General features: G+C 45.7%; 1 protein-coding gene across 1 annotated transcript in view; it reads left to right on the top strand.

Annotated features, from left to right (window-relative positions):
* The window catches only part of JPH3 (junctophilin 3), an 86,272-nt gene that overhangs the window by 58,943 nt on the left and 6,333 nt on the right, over positions 1-20,996 (top strand). Inside the window, exons 3-4 of the mRNA XM_082229194.1 lie at positions 10,500-10,624; positions 17,077-17,984. Coding sequence (XP_082085320.1) covers positions 10,500-10,624; positions 17,077-17,984 — 1,033 coding nt within the window. The remainder of the gene's footprint in view (positions 1-10,499; positions 10,625-17,076; positions 17,985-20,996) is intronic.

Raw genomic sequence — 20,996 nt, forward strand, 5'->3', positions numbered from 1 at the left:
CACCAGGTGCTGTGAGTTACCAATCGGCCTCACCTGTGAGGCCGCGCCAGAACAAACTTAGGAAGGCCCCAGTCCTGCAAAGTCCTATTGGTCGCAGGGCCTGGCTCCTGCACGCATACCTGACAGAGGGAGAGGGCAAGGCAAACAGCTGCATCTCCTTCTCCATTCCACAGCCACGTTCACATCTGCATAGCATCCTATGGGGCTGGTGGGAATCATAGTCTGAAGCTACTCGATGGTCCTTGGGGTCCCTTCCAACTCTACAGTTATATGATCTGGAGGACACCAGGTTGGGAAAGGCTGGCATAAACAATGGAAAGGCTGGATTCAATAGAAGGCAGCTTCTTATGTTCCTATGTATAAGATTTTTCTTTAACTTACAGGCAGTGGGGTGTGTGTGAGAGAGGTGGATTGGGACCATAGTACAGAGAAGGGCCTGACTCCTTGCCTCTGCCACATCACTGACCAGAACATAAGAAGAGCCAGCAGAATCAGGCCAGTGGCCCGTCTAGTCCAGCATCCTGTTCTCACAGTGGCCTGTGGGAAACCCACAAGCAAGATTTGAGCCCCAGAGCACTCTGTCCTCCTGTGGTTTCCAGAAACTGGTATTCAGAAGCATTACTGGTTCTCTCACTGTGAAGGCAGAGCACAGCCACCATGGCTCGCAAGCATTGATAGCCTTATTTCCCATTATTTTGTCCAATCCTCTTTTAAAGTCCTCAAAATTGATGGCCATGACTGCCTCCTGTGGGTAGGAGCAAGTTCCAGAGTTGTCCTGAGTCTTCCAGGATTCATCTCCATTGGGTGCTCAGTCACTTCAGTTGCCCTTTACTGAACCTTTTCCAACTCTACAATATTCATTTTTAGGTGAGGTACCCAGAACCAGGGGACGCAGGTGGTGCTGTGGGTTAAACCACAGAGCCTAGGACTTGCCGATCAGAAGGTCGGCGGTTTGAATCCCCGCGACGGGGTGAGCTCCCATTGTTCGGTCCCTGCTCCTGCCAACCTAGCAGTTCAAAAGCATGTCAAAGTGCAAGTAGATAAATAGGTACCGCTCTGGCGGGAAGGTAAATGGTGTTTCCGTGTGCTGCTCTGGTTCACCAGAAGCGGCTTAGTCATGCTGGCCACATGACCCGGAAGCTGTACGCCGGCTCCCTCGGCCAATAAAGTGAGATGAGCGCTGCAACCCCAGAGTCGGTCACGACTGGACCTAATGGTCAGGGATCCCTTTACCTTTTTACCCAGAACCAGACAAAGCATTCCAAATGTGGTCATACCAAAGATTTGTATAGTGGCATTATGATACCGGCAGTTTCATTTTCAGTTCCTTTCTTAATGATCCCAAGCATGGAATTTGCCTTTTTCACAGCTGTTGTGCACCAGAATCGCCTCTCTCCCCTCCCTCATTCCTGCTCTTCTCAGCGCCTGCTCTCCTCCTTGCAATGATCTTGTGCGTTTCCAGAGTTCTCCATCTCCTGGTGCGAGGTCAGTGCTTGTGCCTCCACAGATGTAAGGAGAAAGTCTCTTCCATTGCTCCTCAGAAATAATCGTCTGCCTAAGGCAGCTTTTGCTATTAGTGTGATGTTTATATCAAAGGAAGAGATTAACATCTTCTTCTGATAGTTTTTCCTGGAAGGCTGGAGGATGCTTATTTTGGCAGGGAGACATACATCAGCCCTCATGAAAAGCTCGTTGCCTGGTTAACCATAGCTGCTCCGTAGCCTGAGCCCCAGGAGGCTGGCTTAAGCCCTGGTTATGACGACTTCAAATTAGAGTTTCTTGTTCGCTTAGTAATGAAATCCGGCTAATAAAATAGGTTACCTTTAGCTACTTGCTTATGGCAAAGAGAGGATACCCCATGGTTACAAGTTCATAACAATTCATTAATACTACCCCCATCATGTATATTATATTAGTTCATTCTCATCACAAAGGATCATCACCTGTAGTAATTGAACAATTAAAAACATATAAGAATATTCTACCTTAAACCATCATATGCTGTTCCTCTGTAAGAGATACAGTGGTACCGCTGGTTACAAACTTAATTCGTTCCGGAGGTCCATTCTTAAGCTGAAACCGTTCTTATCCTGAGGTGTGCTTTCGCTAATGGGGCTTCCTGCTGTGCTCGCACCTCCGGCGTGCGATTTCCGCTCACATCCCGGGGCAAAGTTCACCACCAGGAGCAGTTACTTCTGGGTTAGTGGAGCTCGTAACTCGAAGTGTGCATAACCAGAAGCGTTCATAAAGAGAGGCACCACTGTGCAGGCACAAAGGGTTCCTGGATAGCTCAGTTGGTTAGGGCATGGTGCTGATAATGCCAAGGTTGTAGGTTTGATCCCTGTATGGTACCGCTGCATATTTCTGCATTGCAGGGGGTGATACTAGATGATCCTCAGGGACCCTTCCAACTCGACAGTTCTGTGATTCCAAACACACAGCCTTTCTACACATGCACAGAAATATTATGGTGTTGGAGTAAGGTCACTTCTTTGAATATTCTCACCTATAAAAGCTCTCTGCATGTAGACACTGGTGTGTCAGAAAGGAGGGTTCTAGGTAGGGATGTAAAAAGGCAGAAATTTCTTTCTGACCTGTATCCTTCACAATCAACTCTGCTTCCATTCTGCTGCAGTTCGGTTTCTGCCAACTGCTATGTTATTCATCTTGCTATCCTCATTTTAATCTAAGTTATGGAAAAGAAAAGAAAAAGATGTCATTAATTACATAGCATTTGTGGACTTAAGAAGAAGAAGAACAATCATGTGAATGAATACTGATCGTAATTTGCTTGATCATATATCCATTCCTTTTTTTTTTATAGAATTTTTATTGGTTTTACAAAGTTTTTAAATAACAAACAAACACTTAAAGAGACAAACATACACGTATAATTTCATAACATATTTTCATAAACCTCTTTTCTTGGACTTCCCCTTCCCCCCCCTTTCTGCATCCCGATGTCCATAATTTTTAGCAACTCCCAATTGTTACTTCCAACCTTTGTCATCTTAGTCCTCTCTATATTCTGACCTTATATCACTGTATCCCTTTGTTTCTAAAAACCACAACACTTTAACATTCATTAAGTTTATAATAGTCCTTAAGATAGCTTTTGAATTTTCTCCATTCTTCTTCCACCGTCTCCTTTCGTTGGTCACGGATTCTGCCTGTCATCTCAGCCAATGTCATATAGTCCATCACTTTCATCTGCCATTCTTCCAGAGTGGGTAGATCTTGTGTCTTCCAATACTTCGCGATAAGTATTCTTGCTGCTGTTGTAGCATACATAAAAAAAGTTCTATCCCCTTTTAACACCAATTGGCCGACAATGCCCAAGAGAAAGGCCTCTGGCTTTTTAGGAAAAGTACATTTAAGTACCTTTTTGATTTCATTATAGATCATTTCCCAGAAAGCCTTAATCTTCGGGCACGTCCACCAAAGGTGGTAGAAGGTGCCTTCAGTCTCTCTACATTTCCAACATTTATTATCGGGCAAATGATAAATTTTTGCCAGCTTGACTGGAGTCATGTACCACCTGTAAACCATTTTCATAATATTTTCCTTTAAGGCATTACATGCCGTGAATTTAATACCAGTGTTCCATAACCATTCCCAGTCAGCTGACATGATATTGTGCCCAACATCCTGTGCCCACTTGATCATAGCCGATTTGACTGTTTCGTCCTGTGTACTCCATTTCAGCAACAAGTTATACATTCTAGATAAAATCTTAGTATTGGGTTCTAATAACTCAGTTTCTAGTTTTGATTTTTCCACCTGGAAGCCAATTTTCCTATCCTGTTTAAAAAACTCCATTATTTGGCGATATTGAAACCAATTTTGTACTTTATGTTTCAATTTCTCCTGGCTTTGTAGTTTAAGCTTATCTCCATCCTGTTCCAAAATTTCCCAATACTTCGGCCATCCGACCTCCATATTGAGTTTCTTCACTGCTTTAGCCTCCACTGGTGACACCCATCTAGGGGTTTTGTTTTCCAACAGATCTTTATATCTTATCCAAACATTATATAGGGCTTTTCTAACAATATGATTTTTAAAGGCACTATTAACTTTGTCATACCATAAATATGCATGCCAACCAAAAGCATTGTTAAAACCCTCCAGATCCAAAATGTCCGTATTCTCGAGGAGCATCCATTCTTTCAGCCAGCAAAAAGCTGCTGCCTCATAGTACAATTTTAAGTCCGGCAGGGCAAAACCCCCTCTTTCTTTTGCATCTGTCAATATTTTGAATTTAATTCTGGGCTTTTTGCCCTGCCAGACAAATTTCGAAATATCTTTCTGCCACCTCTTGAAACATTCCATCTTGTCAAGAATCTGCAAGGTCTGAAACAAAAATAGCATTCTAGGCAATACATTCATTTTAATCACCGCAATTCGGCCTAACATTGACAATTTCAAATTTGACCATATTTCTAGATCTTTTTTGATTTCTGACCAACATTTTTCATAATTGTCCTTATACAAATTCACATTTTTAGATGTCAAATAAACACCTAGGTATTTCACCTTCTTAACCACTGTCAGCCCTGTCTCTTCTTGGAATTTCTCCTTTTCCATATCTGTTAAGTTTTTTCCTAAAACTTTGGTTTTTTGTTTATTCAACTTAAATCCAGCTACCTGGCCAAACTGTTGTATTATTTCTAAAACCTTTTTCGTACTAGTGATTGGCTCTTGTAAAGTCAGTACTAAGTCATCTGCAAACGCTCTTAACTTGTAATGTTTGGCTCCGACCTGCACTCCTTTAACCTGCTGGTCATTCCTTATCATATTCAGCAACACCTCCAGAACTGAAATAAAAAGTAATGGGGAAATTGGGCACCCCTGTCGTGTTCCTTTTTCTATCTTAAGTTCCTCAGTTACTACGTTGTTTACAATCAATTTAGCCTTTTGTTCAGAATATACTGCAGCCATACCATTCTCAAAACCTTGGCCTACCCCCATCCCATGAAGGTTCTTTATCATAAAGCTCCAAGAAATATTGTCAAAGGCTTTCTCCGCGTCCACAAAAATCAGTACTGCTTTAGTGTTTATATTCACCTCTAGCTTTTCCAAAATGTCTATTACATTCCTTACATTGTCTGCCAGGTGTCTTTTAGGGAGAAAGCCTGCTTGGTTCTTATGAATCCTTTCCATCAACACTCTTTTAAATCTTTTTGCCAAAATATCTGCAAAAATTTTATAATCCACATTAAGTAGTGATATTGGGCGGTAGTTCTTCAGTTGAGTCTTTTCAGTCTCTGCCTTTGGTATGAGTGAAATATATGCTTCTTTCCACGATTCAGGTGCCTTCTTTCCCTCAAGGATCTCATTGCAAACTTCTTTTAGTGGTTGAGTCAACCATTCCTTCAACGATTTGTAATATCTAGAAGTCAGTCCATCTGGTCCTGGAGATTTGCCCAGTTGCATGTTCTGGATGGCAGCCTCTATCTCTTGTTCTGTTATTCTCTGGTTCAGATCCATCTTACTTTGATGAGAGATTTTTTGTAATCCATATTTATCAAGGAATTTATCTATATCCATTCCTAATGGTAGATGAACACACAGACTGCATCAGTTTCCACTTCCTTTCCTGTTTTTGTTGTCCAGCCTTTATTCAGCATTCATTCTAATTTGTTTGTGGGGTATTTACAGTATATGGTTTCCCACTAATCATTCATCCTTCTCAAACTTTTCACTGCTTTTCCTTGACACTTTCCTACCACAAAAGTCCTTTTTTAAAAAGAGGATTTGTTTCCCTTAGGCGAGAGACCACTTTGATTGTGCATGGTTAAGTTTCCAGTATGTGCCTGAACCTGTCCTGCAAAATACTGGCAGTCTGGGAGGACCCTGAATCACAATACAAAAGACAGGACTATCCCTTTGAAATCAGCTCAGTCAGAGAATGCCCTTCTTTGAGAGAAAGTGCTCTGGGAAAGACCTGCACCATGCACACTTTAGTGGGTAGGGAGTTCTGCTCTCTGGGACTACTACAAAAAAGAATTGGCCATCCTTGCTCATTGAACTGACTAAGCCAGCAGTGGGTATGCAGACCTCTGAGACAGGTCTTAATGCCTAGGCTGGCTTATATGAGTATAGGCAGCCCTTCAAATAAGGGGCCCCAAACAATATAAATCTTGCGCAAGACCAGCACTTTCAACTGGGCCCAGAAATGCACCGGCAGCCGGTGTGACTAATACAAAACTTGTGTCACTTGCTCCGATCACTTTGCTCCCACCAAGTGACATTCTGCACCAGCTGAAGTGTCCGGACCATCTCCAAAGGCAGCCCTACACAGAGCGCATTACCGTAATATATCCTAGATATGATTAGTTTATGGATTATTGAGATATGGTCCAATCTTTCTAGATAGGCAGCTGGGTATCAGCCTATGCTAGCAAAAGGCAGCCCTAGGTACAGACGTCTCTTTCACAGACAGCGCTGGATCCAGGCTGATAAAACTGGTCCTGCAGGGGAAGTGCAACCCCTCTAAGACCAGTTGCACCCCGCTATCCAGATCAGCTGGCTCCCCCACCCACAGCACCTCCATCTTGCCTGGACTGAGTTTCAGTTTGCTTGCCCTCCTCCATTCCACAACCACCTCCAGATGCCTTTTCCACAGCTTCCCTGGGATTCTCAGTTGAGCAAGGGAGCTTTCTGTGGTGCACATTCTTCCTGTTTATGGGACAACATGTAAGATCTGGAAGGAGTTATTCAGCAGCATTTTTGCCCTGCCACTGGAGACCACAGCGAGGATGGTGTCTGTTCTTTGATGCTTTGTGGACACCTGCTTTATTTAAAGTTGTCTTCTGCTACTCAGTGTGGCGGGTGCATGAAGCGGGTGAAAAGTGATTAGACAGCATGTACATGTCATGTCAGAGAGCCTGCTTTACAAGGAAAATAAAAGCAAGCAATTAACAGGGGAATTAGGAAGATGAGCTAACGCACATTCTATACGGAGGGCCTATATGAACGCAGGCAGCCGATAAGTGCTTTGTGCAGCAAACACGCTTTGCAAGTGCTAAACGGATTACTTGCATTTATTTAGGGTGCTTATGCTTATTATAATGAAGCTGCAATATATACAGATTGCTATCTTAATTCTGCATTTCACTCCTTCTGCTTCCAAGTGCCTTGCTGCGCATTACAGTCACACCAGAAAATTCCCATAAGGCAGATGAAAAATGTGGGTTTTATACGCTGGGCCTGTCTTAAAAGGAGAGGTTCCAAATTAACACCCTTCCCCTCATAGGCTTGACATCAGTTTGCCTGTGGACGCTGAGCAAGGAACTTTCCCTTAAACTGGGAGAGGTTCAAGGTGGCTTTTCCCCAGAGACAAGGACTGACAGCAGGGGCTCTGTGTGAAGCCAAGGCAACCACTGGTGAACAGCTGGAATTGTAAAAGGATGCTAATTAGACTATTATATTGCAAATGCAAACAGTTCCATTGCTCAGCTTGGAGGAGAGTGGCATCCAGGGACTTGTGGGCTCTCTTCCTTCTTCTCTTCTGGTGGCATTTCACATATCTGGACTGTCAGAGGCATCTTCCTCCACCTTTTCTCTGGCATCAGTAGGTGTTTCTTCCGCTCAGCATGGTCCATTGTTTCCAGAGTCATCTTCCCAGAGATCCACAACAGGATTCAATGTCCCCTTTCATGTGCTGGCAAACCACTGAGTTCCCTCTCTCCCCTTCTTTTCCTCCATCGCCATCACCCTTATCATTTATGCAGTGCATTTCAAGTTTTCAAAGCATCTCACCATCCTGTATAGATTGATATAGACAGAGAGATATAGATTTATTAACTGCACTTTCATAAGTAACATGACAAGGCGGTATATGGAATAAAAACACAGCATCGCAGTCAAGAACACTGCCAGTTGGCAAAGAACCTCAGGTTTGAAAGGCCTGTCTGAATCATTAAGCTTTCAGAAGACGTCTGGAAATGAGTAGGGATGACTCCTGCTGCTGCCCAACCTCTATTGGCAAGGAGTTCCACAGGACAGGGCCTACCACACCAAAGACCCAGACCCTGGGAAAGGTTAGCCAAATGTCAGGGACATGGAGGAGCACCAAAGGTTGCCCTCAGAAGACCTCAGTGTTCAAGGTGAAGCATTAGGAGTATATTGTCATGGTGATGCTTATGCCACCCTTGTAAAGTAGACCAGCAGCCTAAAAGTCCAGCATCCTGCTCTCGCAGTGGCCAACCAGATGCCTGCAGAACCTGAGCACAACAGCACTCTGCCCTCCTGCGACTCCCAGCAACTGTTCTACATCCCCTTCTGCAAAAGGGGAACTAAAGTGGAGAAAATAGCAACTTAACTACAGTCTGCCTAACTAAACAGATGGAAAATGGCCAAAATATTTTAAATCTGCTCCCCCTCAGCTCCACCCTCAAATTATTTTTATTACTGCTTGATAACAGGGCTGCCTGGAAGCAACTGCATGTGAATAGGGATTTTGTAAAAATGTGGGAACTGGCAGTCCGTAATCACTGCCCACTCCAAGTCGTCATTCCCAAGTAAGCATGACCCACGGCTCCTCCTGGAACTAACATGAAGGGCTTCTGCTCTCCGGTTTGTCCTTTGTTACGACAGACATCTGTGAGCAACCATGCAGTTGCCCCTATGAAGACACCTTCTTGTGACCCCTGAACCCAGCCACTCCCAGCGCCAGGCCATTGTAAGGACTTGCTGGTGCTCACTCACAGTTCCAGGGCTAAGAAGAACAGAAGGATATATATGCCCACTTGTCAGCTCTGACCGGCCAAACTGGGACTGTTACGGGGCCCACAAAATGCTCACTGTGCCTTTGTAAGAAATTCACCTTTTAGTGCAGCACCGTCCACACTTTGGAACTCCCTGCCGATGGACATTCCCAGTCCGCTTTTTGACACATATTCTAAACCCCTGTTTTGTTTAGGGAAGCCTATCCAGACCTGTAGAATGTTGGCATGTGTTTCAATCTGGGATTTTCTTTTAGCTTATCTGATAATGCACTATAGTGTAATTATACAGAATGAAAGTGAAGTCACTGAAGAAAGGAGATGGGGAGGGAGGGGGAGAGGGGAGGAAATAACTTGCAGACCCAATCAATTATTAAGCTTAAAACAGCAGCTTTTTTCTGCCACTCTGGGAGAAGTGCAGAAGAACCACCTTGTGAAAGCCGATTTGTGTCCCAGGAGAGGGGAGCGGGGTTTGAAACTGTCACTCAGGCTGTCAGTTTCAACAATGTTCTCTCTGCTTATTCCTTTGACGTGGACATGGCAAGGGGCCAAAGAGGGACTGGATTTGCTTGCTACTCACTGCTCTTTCACCCAGAAGGGCTTGCAAAGGATCCTCCCACCTCCAGCTTGCACATACACATCCCTCCAGCCAGCTATATCTCAACTGTTGTAACCTAGGAATAAATGCTCGTATTATTTTTTATTGTGATATATTGTTAGCTGCCTTGATGCAGGGCCCAAGCAAACATATTGTGCGCATATGTGCTTTTCTTTATTTACGGTAGCTATGATTGTGTGGCTGTGTGTGTGTGTGTGTTCATAAATATTCAGCTGGACATTTCCTGCGCCTGATCAAGTAGACCCTTGTCTACAGGTGGTTATGCTACAATAAATGTGTTAGTGTTAAGGGGCCACAACCTATTTTTTAATTCTTAAAAATCAAGATACAACCCCACAGGTAGAGCTGCACTGTAAATAAACCTTGATTTTACACTACTTACCTTTCTTCAGAGAACCTTGGGGATTTCAGTGAAGGTGCTAAGAATCCTTTGCTACAAGGGTAGCCAATATGGTACCATGTTCTGGACTCCAAATCCCATCAGTCCCAGCCAGCATGCCCAACAGTTAGGTAGGGTTGTCATGTGTCCTCTTTTTCCAGGACATGTCCTCTTTTCCAGGGGTAAAATTTGAGACAAATTGCATTTGTTTGCTTTGAATGGCAGTCATAGCACCCTTTTTTTTTTTTTTTTTTTTTGCTCTTCAAAATATGGCGACCCTACAGTTAGATATGATGGGAGTTGTAGTTCAAAGCACCTGGAAGGTGCCACTTTAGTTATACCCGCCTTGCTCCTCACAGAACTACAATTCCCAGAGTTCTTTGAGAAGCAGTTCTTTAAGTCACAGCAGTGAAATCAGCCGCTACAGAGGAACACATTAAGGCAACATGTGCTAAGAGAATGGTGTCAATACTTGGGTGGAGCAGGGAAATGACTGCTCATCCTGCCTTCATGTTTTGGCATTGCAGTTGCCACATTCTGGCAGAATCGCACCACCACTCTGGCATGTGAGCATTGATTCATACGAGTGAAATAACTGATGCGATGGCCTGGACTGGTTCCCAAGAGTTCCAGTTCCCAGGCACTGGTGCTGCAGAGCTAAAGGAACCAGACAAGCCCGATGGGTGGTGCTGGTGGTGTGTGGATCATGGAACGAGCTGGAGAAAACCCTCTGACCCCCAGTGTTGCCTTTTCTGTCCCCCTTGATCTCTCACAGGACATCCCACTCCAGGGCAAAGGCAGACGCAGCTGTGACGGCGGCGCAGAAGGCGCAGGAGGAGGCTCGGATTGCCAGGATCACTGCCAAAGAGTTTTCGCCTTCCTTCCAGCACAGGGAGAACGGTCAGTGACTTCATCCCCTCATCCCTGAGCACTGCAAGCGCAGCTGTGTGCCTGGGAAGGGAGCAAGCCATCCCTTGCCGGAATTCTCCTGAGTCAGTGTCAGAGAGCAGGCCTCTCTTTGGCACTCTCGCTCGCCTGCTGAGCCAGGACTTCTGCTCCATCTCCTTCGGAGTCCCTGACCGCCATTTCTTTCCTCTGGGCCACGATTCACAACCACCTTGGTCTTACACAGTCAAGATCCTGGTGAAGGGTTGCATCCAGTGCCCGTCCTACTCGGAGTAGACCCATTGAAATTAATGGGCACGACGGATTTAGGCCTATTCCTTTCAGGGGGTCTGCTTGAGTAGGACTTTGTTGGATGCAACACTTAGTGCATAAGCCCACACTTACAGACCCTCCAAGTGTCCCCGTTTTCCAGGCACATCCCTGATTTAGAGAAGCTGTCCTGGTTTCTGATTTGATCCTGGAAAGACTCACTTTTCCTTAGGATGTCCCTATTTTCATTGGAGAAATATTGGAGGGTATAGAGTTATCTGACCCTCGAGACATCTGAAGGCAATCCTGTATAGGGAAGTTGTTGGTTTTTTTAAGTTTAATGTTTTATATGTTTGTATTTATGTTGGAAGCTGCCCAGAGTGGCTGAGGCAACCCAGTAAGATGTGTGGGGTATAAATAGTAAAATTATCATTATGGAATTGGACATTCCTATTTTCACTGGAGAAATGTTGGAGGTTATGCACTTACCTTTCCTCTGCACTTTAAAGCTCCATGTCTGAGCTCTCTTTACCTCTGAACCAGAGCAAACAGCAATCCATGGGAATCTTGAATTGTTCTTTGTTGTGCTTCAGCTTTAAAGAGCGGGCTTTTGCTGTGAAAGCTCTGAGGTGAAAAAATAGAGCGCAGACATGGAGCTTTAAAGTGCAGACCTGTGCCTGGAAGGCACAGGGGGAAAGGTAAGTGTGGATGAGCCCATATCCTCCCACATCCTGGGGGTCCTAGTGCTGCCTCTGACTGCTGCCCAGCTGGAGTTTACTCATGGCAGGGCCTTCTTGGTGGTGGTTCCCTGTTTGTGGAATGCCCTTCCTGGTAAGGTGCATCTATCTCCCCCATTACTGACTTTCAGGAGAAATCCAAAAACATTTTCCCAGGCATTTGATGGCCAATAGACACTGGCCATAACAACCATGAAATGTGTATCTGTGAGGATATGTCATTGCTTTTAAATGTTTTTTCTGTGTTCTAAATGCTTTTAGATAGATTTGAATCTCTTTTTATTTTATTTTAAATTGTCCTGTTTTAGCATTTTGATGTTTGCTGCTCCGGGCTCCTTTGGAAGGGAAAGAAGGATATAAATTTAATAAATAAAATAAATTTCTGACATCAGATGTGGAGCAGAGGAAGATGCAGCTCCCTGTTGAAAGTGGGGCTTGTGGGCAGCTCATGAAACCTTCTGCCTTTTGCCCAAGTGGTTTTATTTCAAATCGTGCAGGTAGAGGAAAATGAATCACCTGATCTCTTTGTGCTCTCAGGTGATTGACAGGTGGGTGGCCGTATCAAAGTTTGCCTGTGGGAGGTGGGAAAAGGAAGGCTCTGAACTGCCAGCCAGGTCTGGATGCCCACCCTTGCTTCAGTACAAAACATACCCATATCCCTGTAGAAATGCAATCAATCAAGGTGTGCTTGCTTTCACAGATAGCTCAACTTGGGACCAAGCTGTTGTTTTTGGTATTATTGCTGCGGCTGCCACTACCGCATATACACATTTTCTGAAGACAAATCACACAAAACAATCCAGTAGCAGGACGTTGGACCACATGACCCTTGTGGTCCTTTCCTACTCGATGTTTCGATGAAAGGGCTGGATAAAATTAAAAGCATAAAAAGCAATCAATAAAATCACAAATGAAAAGGCAGCCTAAGAATCTAATAACATTTCAAAGTGGCACACACCTAAAAGCCTGTTGAAAATAGTTAGGTCTTTAAAAGAAGCCTAAAAACCAGCAAAGAAGGAAGCCAGGGGACTGTAACTTTGGGACCACCACTGAAGTGGCCTTGTTGCTTGTACTTACCCCTTAACCAAACAACCCCATCCCTACACTCCATGCATTCTCAAAAACAATTCAGACAGCAAATGTGGCGATGGGACAAAATAGAAGCAAACACAGAACATTGCATTTGGTGTTGCTGCTGGTTCTATCCCGCGGGAAGGGCTGTGGATCTGCGGAAGAGCACCTGCTTTGCATATAGAAGGTCCCAGTCCAACTCCCAGGCAGGGCTGGGAGAAAACCCTTGCAGAACTGCTGCTGTCAGTCAGTGCACACAATACCGAGTTAGGTGGCCTAAAGGTCCGTCTCATGATACGGCAGCTGCTTCCTATGTTCCTATCTACCAATATGGTGCTTCCCCACCTCTTTCCGCTCTCTCCTCATTCATAACCAAACCATCACACAAGAAAAGGCACCACCGATGAAGATGATGCAAAGAGACACAGACAGACACTGTTCCCCGCACCTTTTTCATTACATTACTTGGGAGAGCAGGCCTGTGCTTTTGCTCTGTGTAACGCTGTGCAGTGCCAGAAGCAGAAAAACAGTACCTTCCTGCTCAGCCAGCAACACTTTAGGAGGAGGGCTGGCTCCATTTACAAGCAGAGTTGAAAGCATCCCGGTGCCCTTCAGGGCCTGTAGCGCTGTGTGATGTTCTGTGCAAAATTTTGCCTGCTGGGGTAAGGAATTTGTCAGGGTTATAAAAATTAAATTGGAGGTTGCCTTGTGACCATGAGATTTTAGGGGTAGCCCTTTGGTGATGATGATGATTATAACAATAATATATTATTTATACCCCTCCCATCTGGCTGGGTTTCCCCAGCCACTCTGGGCGGCTCCCAGCAGAATATTAAAAACATGATAAAACATCAAATGTTAAAAACTTCCCTAAACATGGCTGCCTTCTAAAAGTCAGATAGTTGTTTATCTCCTTGACATCTGAAGGGAGGGTGTTCCACAGGATGTGCGCCACTACCGAGAAGGCGTTCTGCCTGGTTCCCTGTAACCTTACTTCTCGCAGCAAGGGAACCGCCAGAAGGCCCTCAGAGCTGGACCTCAATGTCCGGGCTGAACAATGGGGGTGGAGATGCTCCTTCAGGTATACTGGGACGAGACCATCACATGGGCACCCTGGAGATTCTTCCTCTGTGCTCCCTACCACTACTGAGCCCTGGTAATGGAGGTTAATTGGAAAAGGGGGGGGGTCCATTCAATAATTTGCAGCTGGCTCCTACAGGGGTTAAGCTTGCAAGCTGCATACATGGTATTCATCATCATCATCATATAAAGGTGCTCTTTCCCACCTGGAGATTCAAACTCTCCCTTTGCCACCTGGAGGGGACCAGACAAAGTTGGAGAATTCAGGTCAGCCCTGGAGGTCTGGTTGCCCATCATGTGATTATTCTTGAGAAGAGCAGGTAAAGGTAAAGGTAAAGAGAACCCTGACAATTAAGTCCAGTCGTGAACAACTCTGGGGTTGCAGCCTTCATCTCGCTTTACTGGCCGAGGGAGCCAGCGTTTGTCAGCTTCTGCAGACAGTTTTTCTGGGTCATGTGGGCAGCATGACTAAGCCTCTTCTGGCAAAACCAGAGCAGCACACAGAAATGGTGTTTACCTTCCTGCCAGAGTGGTACCTATTTATCTATTTGCACTGCATACTTTCAAACTGCTAGGTTGGCAGGAGCAGGGACCGAGCAACTGGATGTGGAGAAGCCACCTCAGATTTTAATGCACAAGGGTTTGGCTTGGCTGTGTGTGTCTTTCTGTGTAGGGCAAAGGACAGGAGGGATGGGAGAAGAGCTATAAGTCTAAGATGCAGTCATTAAACAACACATTAATTAATGTGTGTTCATGTCAAGGCACCCAGTTCCAGTGCTCTGCACCCTCATTAGAAGTCTTTTGCTAACATTTTTTTTTAAAAAAAGAGATTTAAATTGGAGGTTACTCATCGCCCTTATATTAGGGTATTGAGAATTTGACAAGTGATGATTCACTTTGCTAGCTTCTTGTCCTTTTTCAGAGCTCATTCCCACTTCCCCCACCCCATCTCAGCAGCAGTGACTTAGGAAGGCTACCCTGCCAGTCCTGTAAATTATCTGACCCATGGGGAAATCTCAGCTGACGGCTCCTGTTTCTCCTGCTTCTGCTTAGGGAACGGCCATAACTCAGTATAGTAGAGCATTGCTTTGCATTCAAAAGATCCCTGGTTCAATCTCCAGGCAGAAAATACTGCCTGAAACCCTGGAGAGCTGCTGCCAGTCTGTGTTGACAATATAGAGCTAGATAGAACAGTGATCTGATTCATGTTCATAGGTTCCTCCGGTGGGCAGAAAATCAGGGTTCCCCGCACTCCCTTTGCAAAAATGGCCTGCAGTCTTCCCCCCTCCCAAAAGTGAGTTCGTGGAGGGTCCACCATTTAATCATCTCATTAACAAAAATAATCAAAATCTGATGGCTGGCCTGTTCTGAGCCAGAGGGCTCAGACCCGGGGGATAACTGTTCTGCAGTTTATTTATCCATTTCCCGCTTTAGCACATGTCTGTTCAAAGTGCTTCCTTGCGCTCTGTACAGGCACGCTTGCAATGATGAGGGGCTGTGGTGGGTGTTTCCATGGCTGCTCCTGTCCAACAGTGCCTCAAAGGACATCGAGTTTCTCAGTTTTAAAAAGAAGTCTCAGTACCACAAATGCACACTGCAAATATGGTATGAATACTTATGGAATTCAATTCCACAAGATGTGATAATGGCTGACACTGAGCCCTGGCTTTTTCACCCATGGCCCTGAGAAGATGTTTATGTCGTCTTCCTCCATTTATTCCACAAGTCAGCTAGCAAATCCGGCAAGGGGAACAAGCCTGTCTTTGGAGGATAGGCCGTTCTGACATCAACATCCCCCCGGGGTTATCGCTTCCACACAGAACTACAATCTGGGTATCAGAGATCTGAGCGCTTTAGCAGGCCTCTCTGAGCCCCAGAGGCCTCCTGCAACCCCGAGCTGTTTGCTATCTACCTCTCCAGTTGCCAGGGGACTTCTTCTCTTTAAACATAATCTCTCAAAAAGACTTTTTATCTAATACATTTTTTATCAGCTTCCAGACTAGGCTGCAGAATTCTGTTTGCAATGGAGTTTGTTTCTGATGCACTTAGGAGGGATTTTAATACACATCCCACTATTGCATGCATTTACAAAAAATGCAAACACGCCAAGCGGAGAGGATCTTGCTCAGGAAGAAATTGAGTAGATAAAAACTGGAGCCCTTCTTGCATTATCTGCCCCAAGCCCTTAGGCTGCAAACTTCAGCAAATCAATAACAAAATGGAAAGGAGCTACGTACGGTTATACCTGCACATATCCAATTGATATTAGTGGGGCTTATCTGAACACAAGATTAGAGGGAGAGAGAGGGAAATGAGGACTTCACTGGAAATGCTGGCGTTGGTGTTTCAAAATATGAGGAACTGTATTGCCTTTGTGTCAGTGAAGCCTTTGATTCTCACCAGGGAGTGATGCTGCACTGGAGTGATCTCACAGAATGTCCACAAACATTCCAAATAGTCAGGGAGCGAAGCTGTTAGAATGTTTGCTGACAGACGGAAAAACTGAAGAAGTGGGTTGAATTTTCCATGTGGATCTGCACTAACAAGCCAGCTCTTTGGCAACAGGGTGCTAATATTGTTGACTACAGTAACTGCTTGCCTGCAGAACCTGCAGGAAAGGATAATAACCGCCATGGTAGCACTTGCACAAAATTCAGGTCTTGTTTGGTGTTGCGGAGGCTTGATTCATATGTAAATCTCCCTGCAATCCTCGGATGAAGGGCGGCATATAAATTTAATACACAAATTAAATAAATAAAATGTGCAAGCAGTCATATGGGTGGCCAATAGCACTTCAGTGTGACTTCCATGTGGCTAGTAGCATTAGTTGCACTAGCAGTGTGCAATTAGTGTGGCCATGCAGTTGGACTGGATGGGTCTGAGCAAGACCCAAGAGAGGTGGCAAAGTCGGTGTGAAAGGCAAAGTATGAACTCTTGTGCAGTGTGAGGTATTTTCCAGCAATTCATTTCTGGGAATTTTGGGCCATATGTTTCTCCCTTAAATACCAGAGAGTGTGCCTAAGGCCCTGAGAGAGCCAGAGTGGTGTAGTGGTTAGAGTGTCAGACGAATGCCTCGGAGACCTGAGTTCAAATCCCTACTTCACCATGAAGCTCACTGGGTGATCTGGGTCAATTCCTGTCTCTTAGCGTAACTTACTTTCCAGGGTTGTTATGAGGATAAAATGAGGAGAGGGAGAGCTATATATGCCACCTTGAGCTCCTTGGAGGAAACGTGGGATATAAATGTAATAACAAAACAAATAAGCAATGGCTGACTCTTGTGTGCACCTTTTCTCCGTCTCCTTCCAGGACTTGAGTGTCAGAGGCCAAAGAGGCAGAATTCAAGCGACGACATCGAGGTCCTTTCGACAGGGACACCGCTCCAGCAAGAAAGCCCAGAGCTCTACAGGAAAGGAACGACGCCTTCGGACCTCACCCCCGACGACAGCCCCCTGCAGAGCTTTCCCGCCAGCCCCTCCTCCACCCCACCTCTGGGTCCCTCCTGTAGAAACAAGAGCACCCACTTCTCCAGGCAGGTGTGCATGGACGAAGAGAGGGGCGGGGAGATCCAAATGTTGCTGGAGGGACGTGGCAGGGACTATATGAGGCCCAACAGCTGGGGCGAAGACAAGGAGGGCAGGGCACACGGCATGAGGGGCGGGGCCTTGCGCAGTGGTCAGCCGGGCTCCTCCGAAGACTACCGGGGCCGAAGCGGCGGGCACAAGCACGTGGCCTCCAACCACAAACAGCGGGAGAGGTGGACAGACCCCCCGGCCACGGTTTCATGGACTCACCACCGACCCCACCACCACGGCTCAGGGAGCAACAAGCTCCTGGAGCTGGATGAGGAGAAGCTGAGCAACTACGAGATGGAGATGAAGCCTCTCATGAGGATGGATTCTTATATGCAAGAAATACACTCCCAAAAAAGACATTATAGCAAAATGGGCCCCAGCAGGAGCCTCGCGGAGGACCACCACGGGGAAGACCGAGGCTTTGGAGTCCAAAGACTGAGGTCTAAGTCCCAAAACAAGGAGAACTTCAGGCCAGGGTCTTCTGCCGAGCCAACAGTGCAGAAACTAGAAAGTCTGAGGTTTGGGGACAAAGGGGAACCCCGGCTATTGAGGTGGGACTTAACCTGCTCCCCGCCACAGAAATCCTTACCTGTTGCACTAGAATCGGAGGAGGAGAATGGGGATGAGCTCAAATCCGGTGCGGTAAGTGGAATGTTTAAATAGATATGTATATTGTGTAAGTGTGATCTCTTCAGTTGTTAGATGTAACAAGCAGAGGCTCACAAAAATTTGAGGACAGATTTGTTTCCACACGTGTGCAGAGTACTCAGCCATTTACGCACCCAGTGTGTGCGTGTGCACACACACACACACGCGCGCACACACACACATTATCTGCACTTAATTTTTTTATTAAAAAAAAACTGGAGACCAGGACTGCATTTTTGAGGCTAGTACAACAAATGGATGCTTCTGTCTTGTGCCAGGATAATTGTGACACACTGAATCAAAATTTCCCACTCAACTTTCCACCCACTGAGGTTGCTTCCAGATGGGTGGCTCCTAGGGCTACTTCGTCGCCACCCTTCTGTTAATAAGCTACGAGCAAATTGCAACTGACTTCCCACACTATGGGGAGTATTGCGCTTCCTCTGTGTGAACATCTTTTTGCGTTCTGTCCGCTGTAGTGAGGTGTGATACGGCTGATATGGGTGGTGCTGGTTGCAGCTCAGCACACATTCCTTCTATCCTTTGGGGTGGGAGCCGCTTTATTATCCTGCTTTTAGTTTAATCAATCTTTTAAAAGATAAAAACACTGTTCTGCCTTTAAGGAAAAAAAGGATAGAGAGGTCTAGCACTATAGCACCGCAATGCTATGAAGCTGTAGCATTATGGTGTAATACACACACACACACACCCTCTAAAGTTGCTAAAGTGATAAACAAGTTTTAGGAGTAATTAAAAGATAAGTAAAACCAAAAATAGGCCATCACCACAAATATTATAACAAATGTGTACTGGGCTGATGCAGTAACTTTGCTTACACACCACTGCCTATGTCAGAACCCCACCAAAAAAATGGGACACTAGCCCTAAGGGTATCTGCACCTATGGAGGCTTACGATACTCTTTCATTTTTTTCTGAAAAGAAATCAAACTTTCTGCAGTCTACAGCCACATTTAAAGCACATTTAAAACACCCCCAAAAACCTGGCCACTGTGGTTTGCTATGGCTGCTGGGAGTGATAGTTCTATGAAGGGTCAACTACAGTATCCAGGGGAGAGTGGGGAATGTGTTTTTAATGCATGATGTGTGCGCAGTCTGAGAAACTATGGTGGAATGCCAGCAAAAATACAGAATGTCAATTATTGGACGATGGTGTTATGTGGATTACCTTGTAAAACGAAGCTTGTCAACAAAGCTCAGCAACCCCACACTGAATATCTGGTGTGGAAGACACCGCAGGCAGCTTGCAGCATAGATGTGCTGTTGTTCTGCAGTATCTAACAGTACTCTAAAGTAGGCTGTCTTTCAAAACAAACAGAACTCTTGATTAGATTACAGTGGTACCTTGGGTTACAGACACTTCAGGTTACAGACGCTTCAGGTTACAGACTCTGCTAACCCAGAAATAGTACCTCGGGTTAAGAACTTTGCTTCAGGATGAGAACAGAAATCGCACGGCAGCAGTGGGAGGCCCCATTAGCTAAAGTGGTACCTCAGGTTAAGAACAGTTTCAGGTTAAGAATCGACCTCCAGAACGAATTAAGTTCTTAACCCGAGGTACCACTGTAATCTCTTTCTGTGTGTGCATGTGTTTTAAAAAGGAGGGTGCTGTTACCACAAAGGAACACATGTCTATTTTTGACCCATCCAGAATAACTCCAAGCAGATCTGAGGTCAGGTATGTGGGGCAGTGTGTTCTAAAAATAACCCCCTGCCAGACAGCCCCATCATAAGCTGAATTCTGTCTCGTCACCAGTTTCCTTTGTGTACTGGGTTACTCCTCCCTGACATGCCTCCTGGAGTGGCAAATAGGCCTGATCTGCAGTCTCATTTGCACTTCAATTCTGCAAGTGGTGCGAGAAGTTCTAGGAGTGGCATGGCAGGGTTGAGTTTCCTTGGGATGAGAGAACACGGGTGACTTCAGGCATACTCACAATGTTTGATGTATTTGCAAATATGTGTGTACAAGCAAATCCTAAGTGCAGTTGAAAAGGCCGTTTCTACTAAGCACAATTTGGGCAGCCCTCCAAACTGAAATCCCAGTTTCATCTAACTCCAGCTGGAAAAACTCAGCTCTCTTTCGCATCCCAAACCAGCCAAATTACCCCATCTCTCTCTCTCTCTCTTTCTTGCACGCGCGCGCGCGCGCGCACCCACCCACCCACCTTTGTCCGTTAGCTGGAGGAATAGCACCTTCCCCACATCCTGGGGTAGGTGCAGGCAACGGGGCTTGTATTATTTCCAGGTCATCATGCATGATGACGGAGCATGCATACGCCCTCCCTACCCCATTATGCCCCATTACGTGCCTCACCCATGTTACGCCCCATTCTGCCTCCTTTTCCTGCCACTTCTGGGACACCGCAAGGCACTGGTTGCGGTTGTGGTCTCGTGTCAATTGGACGCATGTAAATTGGTTGTTGCCTGTTTACCATTCAGAAATACATAGAGGTTCCCCCTCAGTGATCAGGAGACAATCTCCTAACCTTTAGCTCCCATGGATGTGGCCTTAATTGAGCCTTCTGGCCTATTAAAAGGCACTTTGCCTAACAATGGAATGGTCAGCCAGCATCCTTAAGAATGGATGGTGCTTCTTGTAGCTACTTCATAAGGACATCAGGAGAGCCTGCTGGATCAGGCCAAGGCATCCTGTTTTTCTGTCCAGCGTCCTGTTTTCACAGTGGGTTTCCCACTGGCATTTGGTTGGCCACTGCTCCCTCCCATGGTCTCCAGCAACTAGTGTTTAGAACCATTGCTGCCTTCAGCTGTGGAGGCAGAGCATAATCATCGTGACTAGTAGCCGCTGATACCCTTCTCCTCCATGAATTTGTCCAATCCTCTTTTAAATCCATCTCAGTTGGTGGCCACTGCTGCCTCCTACAAGAGGCCCCGGGGGTGCAAAACCTCTCAGAGAAAGTAAGGGAGAGCTAGCGATTGCCAAGGGTGCAAGGGATGTGATGGTGACAATACATCTCCTTGCCAGGAGT

The sequence above is a fragment of the Podarcis vaucheri genome (genome assembly GCF_965113315.1).
Source record: "Podarcis vaucheri genome assembly, chromosome: 7".
NCBI lineage: Eukaryota > Metazoa > Chordata > Lepidosauria > Squamata > Lacertidae > Podarcis > Podarcis vaucheri.